The following is a 16735-nucleotide window of genomic DNA, read 5'->3' on the forward strand; positions in this document are numbered from 1 at the left end:
CCATAAAGTTCTTTCTGGAGACAAGATATAAACTTGTATATTCTAATGTAAGTTTTGTTATTGCTATATATATATATATTTTTTTGGGGGGGTGGGGGGCGCTCCTCATTGAGTTTCTAAGATGTATCATTGTTATTAAATGATTTTTAGAATATCATGTGCATTTGGACTTTTGTTGCTAAACTTAACTAACATCTTTTCAGCGTATTTAGTTACTGTAACCCAAAAGGACAATATCTAACACATGAAGTGAAATTTATAATCTTGATCCAAATAAGATGCAAATATTTGGCATGAAGCATCCAGTTATTTTCAAAAATGGATTTTAATCTCTTAAGCAACTTTGTTATCACTATTATTTGTTTCATAGGTAGATATAATTTACATACTCGTACAATATTGAACTTGTGACCTCACCTTTCAGCATTATTGTTATTATTATTTTTTGATAAGTAGTGTTGTATATATCAAAAAGCGTAAGGCATCCCTAAGTACACAGGAAAACCTACGAGCCCACAAAAAAGACCCTAATTAAAGAGCCCTGGAGCCCAATATACCCTGAGACCTCAATACAGAACCCTGAAACCCAAAAAAACCCTATCCTCACAAGGCCATCATAAACCCGCAAGCTACCCTGCCTTTGTGGCCTTGTCCCTACTATACCCACTACCTCTAGCCTCAAAGTTAATAGAGCATTCCAAATTTTTAAGCTCCCTCTTCCCTTTAGTATTAGATGTAGTAACCCCATCTCCACAATATCGATCCTCTTTACCTTTCACCATTATTTATGGGAGAAGGAAAGGAAATGCCATTTGGCTCAAATATTATTGGCTTTTTAGTGTAATTTGTCTTAATTTCATTGATGACATTTTAGTAAATATGTTTATTATTATTTTAACGTTATTTATAGATTAGTTAATACAATTATCGAGTGATATCCTATAGTTGTCAAAGAATGAGTCCTATATTTTTCGGATATTGGCTTGGTTATGGGTTTTATGTATTTGTTAGACTCCACCTACTAACCTAAACTTTTGGGTTGAATGCTCTAACATGATACAAGAGTCGGCTTGTTCGTTTTTGGACTCCATGTGCTTGGCCCATTTGCATATGTTTCTTGCTTTGTTTTTGGATGTTGGCTTAGTTATCGGTTTATCTATTAATTTGGCAAATCCACATGTTAGATTAAGCTTTTGGGATGGATGCTCTAAGAGAAGCTGTACTATGTATGCTAAATGGTGCTAAAATTATACGTTACTGTATTTATTTTAGTTTGGAAGCTTAATTTATATTTTCAGATATGTTATCCTTGTAAGAAACAGACAATATTTTTGTTTTTTTATCTTCTAACTATTGCTAAATTGATGATGCCTCTTCTAGGCGCCTGTCATCATATTTGTGGAGGATTTCGACCTCTTTGCTGGTGTACGTGGGAAGTTCATTCACACTAAAAATCAGGATCATGAGGCTTTCATTAATCAACTTCTTGTGGAACTTGATGGGTATCAGCTCTTCTTTCTGGTCATTTGGATAAACAATTCTTTAAAAGAAAAAAAACCTTTGTTATGCTTTAATGTAAGATTATTAGAAGGCCAAAATGTTTTTCCTGTTTTTGTAGTTCTTTTTTCTACGTGTTACCCATAAGGACTTCCCATATTTTTCATAAAACCTATGCATATACTTTCATGGTGCATACTGATTGCTTCTTACTTCTCCACATGGAGGAAAATCCATGTTGGCATCTGCTTCAATTGCATGTTGCTTTATGTATTTTACATAGTAAGCATTGTTCAACCATCAACTAAATAAGTACTTGCAAGTATGAATATTCATTTAGTCATAAAATCTATATTGATGCTTGTGTTGCCTCAACTCTAAAAGTAAACAGTACATCTTTTCTCCTTTGTTCATATTCATGCAATTTGGTATGATAATAAACTCAAATTTTCTATCAGTTGTAATGGAGCAGTGTGCATATTGTACTTTTCCAATCTATATTAAGAATTGTTGCAGGTTTGAGAAACAAGATGGAGTTGTTTTGATGGCTACTACCAGAAATCTCAAGCAAATTGATGAGGCATTACAGCGACCTGGTAGGATGGATAGAGTATTTCATCTTCAAAGGCCAACTCAAGCAGAGAGGGAAAAGATACTGCAAACTGCCGCAAAACAAACCATGGATAGTGAGCTAATTGATTTGGTCGACTGGGGAAAGGTTATTGTCAATCAGTTGTGTGGGTTATTTCAAGTTTCCTTTGAGATCAGTGAACTTGTCCCGATTGGTTGTAGTCAAGTGGTTAAGATGGTAGTGTCTGTTTCCATAATGCACTTGTACTGCATATTATAATAACACATCTCTGAAGAGTTATTTAGCTTTTCAGTGTTATTGCCTAAATGTTGTTTAAATGTTGTTCCTCATGTTTTCGTAGATTATCAAGTTTAGTTGTGTGCCCTTATATGAATGAACTTTTTAGATACTGTACTTAATCAGTCCTTGGTTTAATTGTTTGAATTTTTTATTACCTTGTGACCTCTACGAGTTCGTTTATTGATAGTCATGAGTGTTGTTTTTAAATCATTTGCACGGTGTCAGATAGTTTTCTCTTTTTGTTGTCCATGGCCAGTTATTATTCCTACTTGGAAAGCAGTTCATTACTATTTTGACCTTCAGTGTCTATATTCAATTATTACTCCTGCTTGGGAAGCAATTCATTACAATTTTGACCTTCAGTGTCTATTATTCCGCCTTATATATATATGTATAATTGTGATTGGACTAGTTTGTTAGTAATTTTCTCTTGATACATCAACTTTATTTTCTTTCAGGTTGCTGAGAAGACAGCTCTTTTACGGCCTATAGAACTAAAACTTGTTCCTGTGGCCTTGGAAGGTGGTGCTTTTAGGAGCAAATTTCTTGATACGGATGAACTAATGAGCTACTGTAGTTGGTTCGCGGTAAGAAACAGTTGGTGTTTGTTAAAGTATAAATTAAATAATTAAATTTATCACGTTCTATATCTTTAAGCTTTTAGGACAAGTGGTGATTTAACATGGTATCCGAGCTAGAGATCTTGAGTTTGAACCCTGGTTTTGTCAATTCACCCCCTATTTAAATTAAATATTCTACTTGTTGGGTCTTACCTATTAAAAGGGAGTTTGAACTCACACGTGATGGAGAATGTTTAATATATATTAAATGATTAAATTTACCTTTTCCTATCAGTTTAAGCTTTTAGGACAAATGGTGACGATGCTTTTATATTTTCTCATGTATTTATGCATTTGGAGGAATATAGGGGCATTTTGGGTTTCACATGCTTTCTAGTTTTTCTGAATTTTTGAATCAAAATATTATTCAAATGATGCATGGCAATGGAATACAGGTTTATAGCACTGTGCTGGTTCTATCATAAATTGATTGTATCTCGAGAACATTCTTATTTTCCATTTTAAAAATTCAAATTATTCCATCATATGTTGTCTGGAGTAAATTTCTGAAAAATACACTTATTTGTTTGCTTACGAGTAAATGAAACAAAATAAAAAATTGGCAAAAAATACATTTTAGTTTTCTAAACTTTTGATATTTAATTAAAATTGATTATGAAAAAGGGGAACATCTACCACAAGGATAGGGCATTCTTCATGAAAGGATGAAATACAATGGAATAAAGGGCAATAAACTGAGATTCTCAATCTATGGGTACAGACACATATCACACATGAATGTGCCATCTAAGCTTTAGGTTGTACAGCCTAGTAGCAGTTGATCCCAGGCCTGAGGTCCAAATTCACTTTCAGCCTGATTGATGTGTGCGGGATTGTATCTATAGGAAAGGCTCAGGGTTCTAATATAATTGCACATGTCACATCTATAAAAGTGGACACTTCAGCTTTTTGATATTCTTTGATTACCTATCGCTTTGATAAGTTCTGCTGCTATCACTTATTATTGACATTTCTTTGATTACCTATCAAAAAAAAGTTCTTGGATCCAAACATTTATTTTAGGTCTATGCCATAAATTGTTTGATTTATTTTTTCTTTCTTCAGTGAAGTTTGTTTATTATTTTCAACCATGTCTAATGCACATTCTTCTTTTCTTTTTCTTCCTATTACTTTTCCTAAATGAAGCATAACTTTACTGCTTTTGCAGACTTTCAGTGGTATTGTTCCCAAATGGATACGGAAAACCAAATTTGTGAATATAGTAAGCAAATTGCTGGTGAATCATCTTGGACTGACATTAACTAAAGAAGATGTGCAGAATGTGGTTGATCTAATGGAACCATATGGTCAGATAACCAATGGAATAGAACTTCTAAACCCTCCTCTTAATGTAAGGAACTATCTAGCACATCCATTATGAATGGGTGACTGCATTGCTTCTTGATGTCATCTTAATCTGTTACTTTTAAGTTTCTTACTTCATTTCTAAGTTTAACCATTGTTCTGGTGCGAACTTCTATTATCTACAATTTTCTTAATCTTACTATTTTTTTTTTTCCTGAGAAAATTGTCTTGTTTTTTCATCAGTTCATCATAAATTACATGGTGACGTTTGTCTCTCCTTTTTTTTTTTTCCTTCGTTCTACCTATTTCTATTGCATTGTTAGTTTGTTCTCATTGCTGCAACTAATTATCAAGAAGTCACTGGAAAAGAATTGAGAATTTGAATTTATAAACTGGTTGTGGGTGAAGTAGTTGGTTCATTTTCTCCTTTTGTTCTTTTTTTTTCCACATTTCAAAACCTTCCTAAAAGGCACATACTTCTGGGAGGGGCTTCCAAGAATCAGAACCTCCCAGTTTCTCTCTCTCTCTCTAAATTATGGTTTGTTCAGTCCTCGATTGTATATCTAGTATGCTCTGTTGTTGGGTGTAGCTGTTTTTTCTTTTCCTCTTTTCTTTGGGCAAGTAAATGGTGCCTGGGTGTCCAAAAGTTCGTAAAGCTGTATAATTGCTTAATAGTGATAAAGAGTGGGAAGATTTAATTAGTTAAATACATAGAAAGTCACTTCGTTTTTTGAATTTCCAATATTATTGAACTGATTGACTTATAAAAATAAAATAAATGATTGAACTGATTGTATTTGCACTTGCAAACCATGTATATTTGTTTCATCAGTAGTGTATATCTCATAAAATGGAGCACAAATGTTTATGTAATCCCATTCCTCTGAGGATTTTATATTTGATTGTAAAAGGTTAGATTGTGCTTTTCTACCTCTCAAAGTGGAAATTTTGTATTTGAAATGCCTAATCAAGTCTTTTATGTCTCTATTTATATATCGGATATCTCATCTTGTTGATTGAATCCCTTCCTGATGATGTGCTGCTAACAAGGCCTACCTATTCTCCCAATGCAACCAGGATTTTTATGCATTTTGAAGTTTTCAAAATGATTCTTCTTCAGGGAATGTGTTGTCCTTTTCATATAGGAAGATAGGTTCCTCCTGTTGCTCTACAACTTTACACTGTACTGATAGGAGTTTAATTATTTGCCAGTGGACAAGGGAGACCAAGTTCCCCCATGCTGTTTGGGCTGCTGGTCGTGGTCTTATTGCTCTTCTATTACCAAATTTTGATGATGTTGATAATCTATGGCTTGAGCCATTGTCTTGGCAGGTTAGTCATTTTCACATCATCTGAGTTTATGTGTCTATCATATGTTCCGTGTGCAACTTTTCTGAAGTTTCCAAGCCTATGTATACTCTCTGGGATTTTGTTGCCTTTGGGAATGGCCTATTCAGAACTCTAGACGTGACAGATATAGGTATTGTTTAGATATTGACTATGTAAACTGTAGTAGCTAGCATTTATCATATACCATGTTTGCTCAATTAATTACCCTATCTGTCTCACAGGGAATATACTCATAAAGTTAATGCCGTACTTCCTACTTTCAAAATTTTTGATTGTGTGGTAACCTTGTGGTACTTTTATTGCATAGATTGGTTATGGAAGATAGGGAAGAGATGTAATCAGATGCCCATAATGTGTTTGTGCACTAGACGAGGATTGGCCCATGCTTTCAAATTGCATATGGAAAATAAATGTTCTCCTATAATAAGTAAAACCCAACATAATCTTCTTTGAGGAAGGTATAATCTTAATAGAAGCCCCCTTCAGATAAGTCAAGTTGGATGTGTCAAAAATGATTCTTAAGAGCAGGGGAATGCGTTCAAGATTATGTATGAGAAAAGGTGGAACTGTAACATTTTGTGGATATGTATGTCAATAATCAAATTGTTTGGGGACTGCACTGAGAGGAGCACTGATTGCCTCTTACCCCATTCTTACAGGGAATTGGATGTACAAAAATCACAAAGGCAAGAAATGAAGGCTCTATGAATGGAAATTCAGAGTCAAGGTCATACCTTGAAAAGAAGCTTGTATTTTGCTTTGGTTCGTATATTGCAGCTCGAATGCTACTTCCTTTTGGGGAAGAAAATTTTCTTTCTTCTTCAGAATTAAAGCAGGCACAAGAGGTTATTTCATGCAACACATTATGCTTCCCGAATATTTTTTTTTTTATCTTTTCAACGTTAATTTTATTTGTGAACGAGAAAAACCTATTGAACTTAATTTTGAGCATCATAGGGATTATTCATTCATTCTTATTTGGGTGCAACAGATAGCCACAAGAATGGTGATTCAATATGGCTGGGGACCTGATGATAGTCCTGCAATTTACTATCACAGCAATGCGGTATTCTCCTTTCTTTAAATCTAAAACTAAATTATCACACTACTAAGTTGGATCATTGTGACAGTCAAGTATATTTTTAGAGCACCTGCAAGAGTAAGTAATGTTTCGCATGGAGAGATTTCTCTCTCCTTCTACCACTACATTTGATTTAATTCATATGAAACTGGTCTTCGTAATTTGTATGCTACATTCTTTGAAGAAAAGTCACATATACCTGCTTCATTTTGTTAGCTTTTAAGTGGGCCACTTCAATTTTTGATAAATGATAATTGGTTAACTACATGGAGCTGCCTCATTTAGGAGTGCAGAAAGAAGATGCAATTCTTAGACTGATTCAGTAAATTCTGTATGATGAACACCCCATTTTGAAATTAATTTGTAATATGGGAACAAGTTCCTTTCTTGACCAATCAAGAAAGAATATAAACAAATTGAGATGAGTAAACATAATGTTCTAACGAATTAACTTGTTGAACTGGAGAAGCTCTACAAGTTGGAATAAAATATTAAGAAAAAGAATGTACGGAAGAGATGATTGTTGGATCTCTATTTTCTGTTCAATTCTTTTGTCTGAGAAGAATTTTTTCGATAAGTAATGTAATTCAATAGAAGCGCAAAGGGGCACAACCCTAGTACACATGAACTATACAAAAGAACCCTTAAAGTATATATATATATATATATATATATATATATATATATATATATAACACAATTCCAAAAACTGAGAAAAATTTGAAACAAGCAAACTATTCCATGCTACTCTCCATGTATAAAGAGATTGTAACATCATTTTCTTCAACTCTTGCAATCCATGCTTATGATCTTCAAATCTCCTTGCGTTCCACTCTCTCCAAAGACACGACATTAAACACAAATGAGCTAACCTCCATATTTTTAAAGCAGTTTAGTTTCTAATTATCCCCTTCAACACACCAGATCATCGAAGAATAGATAGTTTGGCTCTATGCTGACGGCAGCATCTGTATGGTTGATGTTAGTGACCATATAACACAATGTTTCTTTGTGTTCTTTTTGGATTGGGTGTAAGGATTCGGCTTGCTCTAATACCAGGTTGAAGTACACAAAAGGAAAAAAAGGAAGACTAAAGCGAGAAAAGAGTCTTGAGTAGAGAACACCAGAATTAGGGTTCTCCTGCTCATGTATAATTTATAATTGCCACACATTGTACTAGTACATAAATGCCCTCTAATATTATAATCATAAAATAACACATCAACATAGTTTTGGTTGTTAGAATATAAATTAAATGATTAAATTTATCCCTTCCTATCAGCTTAAGCTTTTAGGATAAATGATGATTTAACACGGTACCTGAATTTGGCCTATGTTTCTGTCATTCACCTCCCATTTCAATTAAATATGCCACATGTTGGGCATCGCTGTTGAGGAAGAGTTTGAGCCCACACGTGAGGGAAATTGTTAGATTATAAATTAAATGATTAAATTAATCCCTTCGTATTAGCTTAAGCTTTTGAGATAAGTAGTGATTTAACAATTCACATGTATTTTTGTCGCATTGGAGGGGCTTAATTTGACGAAATGCCAGCACATTTCTGTTTCTTGTAGTGCAGCTGATGGACCGAACTGAAACCAACTGACTGTTGTTGGTTCAGTCACTTTGGTTAGTTGGCTTGGGGTTGGTGGCTTGATTCCATCTACCAATACCGTCGGTTCGGTCATTGGAATCTAGCCAATGCTGACCTGAGGGATTGGTGCTCACCCCTAGTGGTGAGCGTAGACACCTTAATGGTGATGATGGTTGATCTAGCAATGCATGATGGCCAATGCTGGTGCTGAAGAGATGGCCAAAATTGATTCTAAAATTTAGATGAGCAGTGGTGATGACTGCGGCTGTTTCAGTGGTAGTTTTAGTTTATACTGGGCAATATTGCCATTAAACATAATTTTTGTTGTTCATGAGAGAATTCTATATAATTGATGAAGTTTAGGGAAAATTCTTGACAATTTTATTGCACGGAGGCTGCAATGGACAATGTTCTTTTACCAAGCTGGACTCTCCTGAAAATTTCAAGTTTCAATTTTAGTATTGTTGTTCTTTTTCAAGGGCCTCAGAGGTTTGGTGATATTTGTTTTGACTGTTCGTGTTTTTACTGGTGTAGGTTACAGCTTTAAGCATGGGCAACAACCACGAGTATGAGATGGCAGCAAAAGTTGAAAAGGTAAGTTTATGTTGTGATTTCCATTTTCTATAATGACTCTTAGGCTCTTACTCTCTCCTTCCCTTAATGAGTGTCTTGCTTCTTTTTTGTTTCTTGTCCAACAATGTGTATCTTATATCTAAAGGTCTGAACTTTAAAATTTTCACTTTCCTTTTTATTCCTCAATGTGAAATATGCTTAATGGAAATGTCAAAACACCAATAATACAAGGTTAATTTTGAGAGTATCTGACATTCATTATGGGACAAAGGGAGTATGTGACACTGAACACCAGCTTTTATTAATGCTCATTGTTTTGTAGATGTATGATTTGGCATATTATAAAGCAAAAGAAATGCTTCAGAAAAATCGTCAAGTTCTTGAAAAGATTGTGGAGGAATTGCTTGAGTTCGAAATATTGACTAGAAAGGTAAATAACCATTATTTTGAACTGTTCAAATTATCATGTTTGTTCTACTATTTCCCTTAATATGACTCTTTGGCTTGAATTTCCTCAAGTCAATTGTTGCAAGTCTTTTTCACATATTTTTATGGACTTTGAGAGGTTAATTTGGAGATCAAAATATCAAATTTCTGCTCATTACGTGTGAGTATATATGTATACATATGTAGGATTTCCATGAGTACAAGAAAACAAAAAAAAATTAGCATGATAGATGCAGCTAACTTACCTCCCGTGGAATCACTGAACATATAACACTTTTTTTTTGATAAGTAATTGGCCCTAAGGGGATCACTGAGCATATAACTCTTGTGCAAAATGTATTTAATTGGATTTGATTATGTTGAATCTGAGTTTTTGAATTCGATTCAATTACAATATATATCATTGGCTTGAAAGTAATGGATATATATATATGAGTTTGTTGTACTTGGTCCCCTGTTACCCCCTCCCGTCCCCCTCCATTTAAATGTGACTGTTACATTTTCTGGATATCACTAATGACAGTTTTAATATTGTTAATGTTATGATTGACTCTCCTTCACTTAGCAGGATATGGAAAGAATGGTTGAAGATTATGGTGGGATTCGGGAGAAAGAACCATTTTTTCTTTCAAAATCTTGTGATAGAGAGGTATGTGCCAACCTATAATTCATTATTTTGCCATTGAATGCAATTTTACTTATTAGGATACTTATTTTGTTATGTTTAAAATTGCTTTATTGTCCTAGTGGCTGATCCTTTAGGCAGTGTCCTTGATGTAGTGCATTCATATTAAGCCTGTCTTGACGACCCCTAGAAAAATTAAAGGAAAATAAATTAGAGTACATTTAGCATTAGATATAAGAAACTACTGACTTGACTGGGGTTCTCTGTGGTATTCTGCTTTAGAGCCCGTAAACCGAGTAGAGTTTTCTGAATCCTACAATTACATTAACAGGCCTGCACCAGATATTGATATTGTGGACACTGAAATTATGGGATTGTGGTCATGAAAATAATAATAATTTCAGAGTTGGTCCTTAAAGAAGTTGGAAAATTTTGGATAAAATTTTAAGATAACTGTGTTTTGGTAAGATATACATGATAGTTAGAAAAAAGCAATGTCATCTTTTCATAATTATCATTAGAAGGTTTTCTGCATGAGTTTGTAATTGTCAATAACTTTTGAGTCTTTGAATGATAATGATGAATTTATCCCCGCATGCGAAGGAGTAGCCTTTTCCTTAATCATTAACCCTGTCCCTGGTGATGGTAGGAATTTAGCCTAGTTCTTTAGTACAAACCCAAATTAAAGTATTGATTAAATGATTAAATTCACACTTTCTCATTAGCTTAAGCCTTTGGGATAACTAGTGATTTGATATCGTATCATAACAAAAGTCTTGAGTTCTAATCCTAACTCTATAATTTAGCTTCCATTTCAATTAAAGTATTCCACGTTTTAGGCCTCACTTGTTGATGGAGAGTTTGAGTTCATATGTAAAGGAGACTATTAGAATATTAAATTAAATGATGAATTTCACAAATTCCTTCCAACTTAAACTTTTAAGATGAGTGATGATTTAACAACCTATAGAAACTTAACTAGCGAATTTTGGCTCGGCACCTCTAGTTTATATATGCTATATGTAAAAGTTGGTCTAAATTGGGAATATTATCGCAGGTTCTTATCATCTCATGCACAAGAATTTTGGTATAAGTTGACCAGTAATGTAATACTTTTGTTATATCCCCATCATAGGCTGGGCCCTCTCTCTCTCTCTCATTTTTTCCCTCCCCTTTTTGGCAGCCATTGTCTAGTGGCTTTCTTGATGGTGGGAATACAACAGGGACTGCTCTTTTAAGTGCACCAGCATCAGCCTAGGCTCAATGAACATGCAGCTCTGATTCCCGAAGCTGATGCCTATAGAGTTTATGGTGAATCTCAGTTTCTGCATATACATTATTGACGGATTATTCATGCGCAGGAGATATGATGTAAACTAGTAATAAAAAGGCAGTTTTTTGGGTTGAGAAGAGATGCCATTTTTCCTTCTCAATCATCTTTATTGCTTTTATGATGGGTTGAAGTCATTCCTGCTCCTTTTTCTCTGCATTGTAACTTTAAATTGTTGTTAATAGAAATTAAAAATATATTAAAAGCGTCTCCTCCAACCCACCTAATTTTTTTTTTTTTTGATGATGTTTATATATTAAAATTTTGTATTTTCCTGTACTTTTTTATGAATTGGATGAGTCTTTCTAGTTGATATCATAAATGGAATAAAATTACAACATTATCGATATTTATTTTATATGAACGTATTTCTTCTTGATGCCTGCAACTGAACACATGATATCGAATTCATCTAATTAAAAAAAGAAAAAAAGAAAAAAGCTACTCAACAGCAGCCTGCAGAGAATGTTCTTGTTCCTACAAAAGGCCTATTACAGGGGAGGTGGAAAAGATTGGCTTCTCCTTTAAACCGTTGTGACAAATGCTTTTCCTTCTTGGCTTTGCCTCTCCAAGCATTGTTATGATATCCCTCATAGATGGTCTGTCCCTGGGGAGCTTTGCAGTACAAACAAGTGCGATTCGAAGGACAAGAAGCATCTCTTCTTGAACATGTTTGCAATCACCAGCTATGTTGTTGTCCAGAGCTTCTTCTAAGCCTCTCTTGTTTTTGATCTTCCTTCGAACCCATTCGACGATGTCGATCGATTCTCCAAATGCAGCATCCAGAGGCATTTTCCCAGTCACAAGCTCCAGAAGAACCACGCCAAAACTATATATGTCAGTCTTCTCATTAACCTTCAGAGTGTATCCGTATTCTGCCATTGAAGAAAAGAAAATTAAGGAAAACAATGAACAAAAATTCCTCTAGTTTGACAAATATAGGTGTCAATGCAAATGTAACTAACCAGGAGCAATATATCCATAAGATCCAGCCACTGTGGAAACTGTCTCATCCTTATGAACCATCATCCTTGCCAGCCCAAAATCTGCTATCCTTGCTTCAAGATTGTCATCAAGGAGTATGTTGTTGGACTTGATATCCCGGTGGATCACCGGCGGGTGGCAGCCGTGGTGCAGGTAGTTCAGCCCTTGTGCAACGCCGACGGCTATGTTATATCGCGAAACCCAGTCCACCAACAACTTTCTGGCTTCTTTACTGTGAAGCGCCGTCCCTAGGTTCCCGTTTGCCATGTACTCGTATACAACCATAATGTCAGCTTCGTTATGGAGATACCCTAATAGCCTCACAATGTTCCGATGCCGGAGCCTCCCTAGGAGATTCACCTCTCTCAATAGATCATTGCCGTTTTCAACGTCCGACGGCCCAGACCTCCATAGCTTCTTAACGGCAATGACTGCATGCGGCCGATGGATTTCAGCCTTGTAGACTACACCAGTCCCGCCCATGCCAATCAGATTTGATTCTTTAATGCAAGCTAGTATGTCGCAGCTGGTGAAACTGATCCTCTGGAATGCTACTAGCCTCCAAGGCCATTGCTCATTGCTCTTGTTGAACAAATCATCAATGAAACTGTTGTATAAGTTCCATCTTCTATATAGCCACCTTCCAGAGAAAAATGCTATTCCAAGAGATAAAATTATTGAAATTCCTACAATAAATCCCACAATGATGTGTTTGATATGCATGTTAAACCTCCTTGGCGTCGGTGGCGCGGCAAAAGTTTCAGAACATGGTGGAAGTATGCCGCCACAAAGACCGGCATTGCCGATAAGCTCATTAGGATTTATGGTCATTAACAAACCATTTGAAGGGACAGGACCCTCAAGCTTGTTGAATGACAAGTTGATCATTTCCAGGGCTGGAGAGCTTCCGAAGTTTTTTGGAATCCGACCAATGAGAGAATTGTTGGACAGATCAAGAATGGCTAATGTTGGCATGGTTGCAAGCCCTTTTGGAATTTCTCCAGTTAACCGGTTGTTTCCAAGGTTTAGATTCACCAGCTTTTGGCATGAAGCAATACTCTCTGGCATTTTTCCAGAGAAACTGTTGTTTGAAAGATCGAGCATGGAAAGTGATGGGCAGTCTTGGAACTGATCTGGGATACTACCTTCCAGATTGTTGTTGGAAGCAATGAAGCTTTGTAGATTAGGAATAGAGAAAATGGTGAAAGGAAGGGATGATTTAAGGTTGTTGGAGGAGACATCAATGAAAGAAAGCAATGTAGACATGGTGATGTCTTCTGGGATTTTTCCAGTGAGATTGTTTTCTGCCAATTCCAACCTCTGAAGTTTTGGGAGATCTCCAAAACCAATCGGAATGGTCCCAGAAATGCGATTACTCTGCATCCGAACGCGGATCAGTGACTTACATTTTGCAAGACCGATTGGAATGGGGCCGGAAAATGAATTGTTGAAGAGGATGAGTTTAGTGAGATTGCCTGAATTACACAAAAATGGTGGAATCTCACCCGACAACGAATTCGACGACACGTCTAACCATTGCAATGGGGAGTTTTTTCCAAGATTTGCTGGCAAAGGACCTGTAAGAGAATTCTTCCATAGCTCTAGTACCTCTAACTTAGTCAACTCACCAAGCTTCTTTGGAATTGGACCAATCAGTTGATTGCACATCAGATTCAAGAGCTGCAAGTTCTTCAATCCTGCAAGCTCAGCTGGAATCTCTCCTGAAATCTGATTATCAGAAAGATCCAGAAACATTAGTGATGTAATGTTACCAATTTCTGGTGGAATTTTTCCTGTAAATTTGTTTTTGTACAAATAAATTGTAGCAAGTTGATTTAGCCTACTCAATTGAGGTGGAATTTGGCCACTTAGGCTGCCAACCGCCAAGTCAAGATACTTGAGATTGGTAAGGTTGCCTAGCTCCACAGGGATTTCACCTTCAAACTCATTGTATCCAAGAATTATAGTTTCTATAGAAGAAAGTTGGCCGAGCTCCGCCGGAATCTTTCCGGTGAGATTATTCCCAGAAAGGCCAAGGAACTTCAGCTTCTGCAAGTTCTTGAAAGATGCAGGGATTGACCCTTCAAAGAAGCTGCCTCTAAAATCGAGTATCTCAAGTGATGTTGCATCTCCAAGATCATCTGGAAGGAAACCTGAGAAATTATTGCTGGATGCATTTACTGAAGTAAGGCCTTTGGCACTTCCAACACCTCTAGGGAAGTTGCCAATGAAGGAATTCTGACTTACATCAATGCTCTCCAGTGAAGCAAGATTTGATAGTGATTTTGGCAATGATGAAGAGAACCCATTACAGCAAATATTGAGAGAAGAGATACTCTGCAGGCCTTGAATGTGGTCTGCTACATAGCCGCTGAGATTCATGTTGGAAAGATCAAGCTTCTCCACAAAACCTTTGGAGTTGCACCAGACTCCTGTCCAGTTACAATGGGGTGAAGATGAACCTTTCTCAACCATTTGCCAATCCTTCAGGCTATCCAAGGGATCAACAAGACTAGATTTTATTGACATTAACGTTGACAATTCATAATTTGGTAAGGTTTGATTTTCCTCAGCAAGAACCAGAGAGAGGCCAATGTAACAACAGAAGAGCAGCAAGTGTGTCTGCATTTTGTTGTTCTTTTGGCTTCCTCCCTCTTAATTGTGTGGCATTTTTTTGTTTTTTTGTTTTTTGGCTATGTGGAACAAAGGAGTAAGAAGGTGGCAACAGGGAGTTATATATGAATTTGAGAGGAACAAAGGAGTAAGAAGTTGGCAACAGGGAGTTATATATGAATTTGAGAGAGAGAGAGAGAGAGAGAGAGAGAGAGATTAGATTATTGTGTATTCGTGGGTTCTTGGGATCTGTACCAGCTAATAATCTGCAACTGATGACAGTAAAGCTTTGGACTTATTGGAAATATTGTAGACATTGAAACATGGGAGAGAATCAGAGAATGTGTTTGCAGTGAGTGCTCATCATTGGATTTGGGTAGGGTTGACAAATTTTAACACGATTTGCAAACTTAACACGAATTTGACATGAAATTAAATGGTTAGTGTTGAGGAGTCTGACCCATCTAATTAAATTGGTCGGGTTAGAGTTGATTTATATAGTCTTATACCCATGCATCGAAACGACTCAAACTCGAGACGCAACATAATAATTGGTAATTTTTGACATGATCTGCAAACTCAATATAAAATTATAGGGTTAGGGTTAAAGGATTTGACTAGTTTAATTAAATGGGTTAGGTTATGGTTGACTTATATAGTCTTATATTTATACTTTGACACGATCCAAACCCGACACAAAAACACAAATTGTCACCCCTAGATCTAGGTGCTGTAGTTAAAACTCTCTGCAAAAACAACCAAAATGTCCAGATTTTATTTTTTTTTAAAAAAATTGAAAACCAAAACGTTGTCGATTATTCTCATTTTTTTCTTTCTTTTAACTAAATGGGAAAAAGATTACAGGAAAAGTCGATTATTCTCACTTAAACGTGTTTGGTTAGAAAAAAAGAAAAAAAGAAAAAAAAAAGAAGGTTAAATCTCGACCCTTGATTATTTTTACAAGAGATGTGTTGTAGTAAAAGTCATATGCCGGATCCCTTGATTATTTTCTTATCATTTGATTATGGTCAATCCAAGTGGGTGATTAACAAATAACGATATTTTTTTTCATTTCTTAATTTTTAAGGGAAAATGAACTTGCATCCTTACAATTTACCTTCTTTTAGTTTTTATTTTTATTTTTATTGGAAATTCATTATCAAGATTGAAATGTATAACTTTCCTACCTTATTTCTATTCAAAAAGGCTACCTTATTTCTATTCAAAAAGATATTGCAACTATAGGATGTTCTCACAAGGGTAGTAATTTGTGTTTGCGTGTTGAGTTTGAGTCGTATTAAGGTATGAATATAAGACTATATTAGTCAACTATAACCTAACTTATTTAATTAAACATGTTGGACCTCTTAACCTTTATGCACTAATTTCGTGTCAAATCATTGTTAAGACTATATAGGTCAACTCTAACTCAACCCATTTGATTAAACAGGCTAAACCCATCAACCCTAATCTCCGATCATATTAAAAATTGCCAACCCTACTTCCTTCTCTCACTTGACTTGCCTTGAACACTTTCCTTCTATTTCATAACAAAAATGATTAACCATATAGTCCACCATAAAACAAATTCTCTCACTAGTCTTTTTCTTCTACATTTGGTCCACTTTCTCCCTACATTAGCCTTACAGTTGAAGCATCATTGGGTTGTGTCACTATCTTCCTCATTGTTATTGTTGCTACATACAACACAACAAGGACATAAATACCCATCACATTAGTACTCAACCAAATTTACCATTAATCCTTAAAGCATGTAATTCAATTTTAGTTCATGTTAATTCATTTTTATATATTTATGAAGGCAATTATCCTCAAAACCTCAA

At 35.5% G+C, this 16735-nt stretch overlaps 2 protein-coding genes across 2 annotated transcripts; one reads left to right on the top strand and one right to left on the bottom strand.

The window, feature by feature from the left end:
• Positions 1-1331: 1331 nt before the first annotated feature.
• Positions 1332-11491, top strand: LOC132168643 (probable inactive ATP-dependent zinc metalloprotease FTSHI 5, chloroplastic). Its single transcript, XM_059579653.1, has 11 exons — positions 1332-1502; positions 2014-2215; positions 2827-2955; positions 4157-4339; positions 5506-5625; positions 6303-6488; positions 6635-6709; positions 8854-8913; positions 9215-9322; positions 9908-9988; positions 11148-11491. Exons 2-11 carry the CDS (start codon positions 2042-2044, stop codon positions 11220-11222), a joined length of 1191 nt encoding a protein of 396 aa, XP_059435636.1. The 5' UTR covers positions 1332-1502; positions 2014-2041; the 3' UTR covers positions 11223-11491.
• A 280-nt stretch (positions 11492-11771) lies between these two features.
• On the bottom strand, positions 11772-14906 carry LOC132168690 (leucine-rich repeat receptor-like protein kinase PXL1). Its single transcript, XM_059579704.1, has 2 exons — positions 12260-14906; positions 11772-12169 (listed from the first exon to the last, which is right to left on the bottom strand). The coding sequence occupies exons 1-2, from the start codon at positions 14904-14906 to the stop codon at positions 11772-11774; spliced, it is 3045 nt and encodes a 1014-aa protein (XP_059435687.1).
• Positions 14907-16735: the final 1829 nt, after the last annotated feature.

This window comes from Corylus avellana, chromosome ca2 (assembly GCF_901000735.1).
Source record: "Corylus avellana chromosome ca2, CavTom2PMs-1.0".
NCBI lineage: Eukaryota > Viridiplantae > Streptophyta > Magnoliopsida > Fagales > Betulaceae > Corylus > Corylus avellana.

Excerpts from the sequence above, each read along its gene's own strand:
- LOC132168643 (XM_059579653.1), top strand. The coding sequence starts at position 2,042 with ATGGCTACTACCAGAAATCTCAAGCAAATTGATGAGGCATTACAGCGA. Across the intron at positions 5,626-6,302 it reads TTGAGCCATTGTCTTGGCAG|GGAATTGGATGTACAAAAAT; the intron begins GTTAGTCATTTT and ends CCATTCTTACAG. Across the intron at positions 9,323-9,907 it reads TCGAAATATTGACTAGAAAG|GATATGGAAAGAATGGTTGA; the intron begins GTAAATAACCAT and ends TTCACTTAGCAG.
- LOC132168690 (XM_059579704.1), bottom strand. The coding sequence starts at position 14,906 with ATGCAGACACACTTGCTGCTCTTCTGTTGTTACATTGGCCTCTCTCTG. Across the intron at positions 12,170-12,259 it reads TTATGGATATATTGCTCCTG|AATACGGATACACTCTGAAG; the intron begins GTTAGTTACATT and ends CTTCAATGGCAG.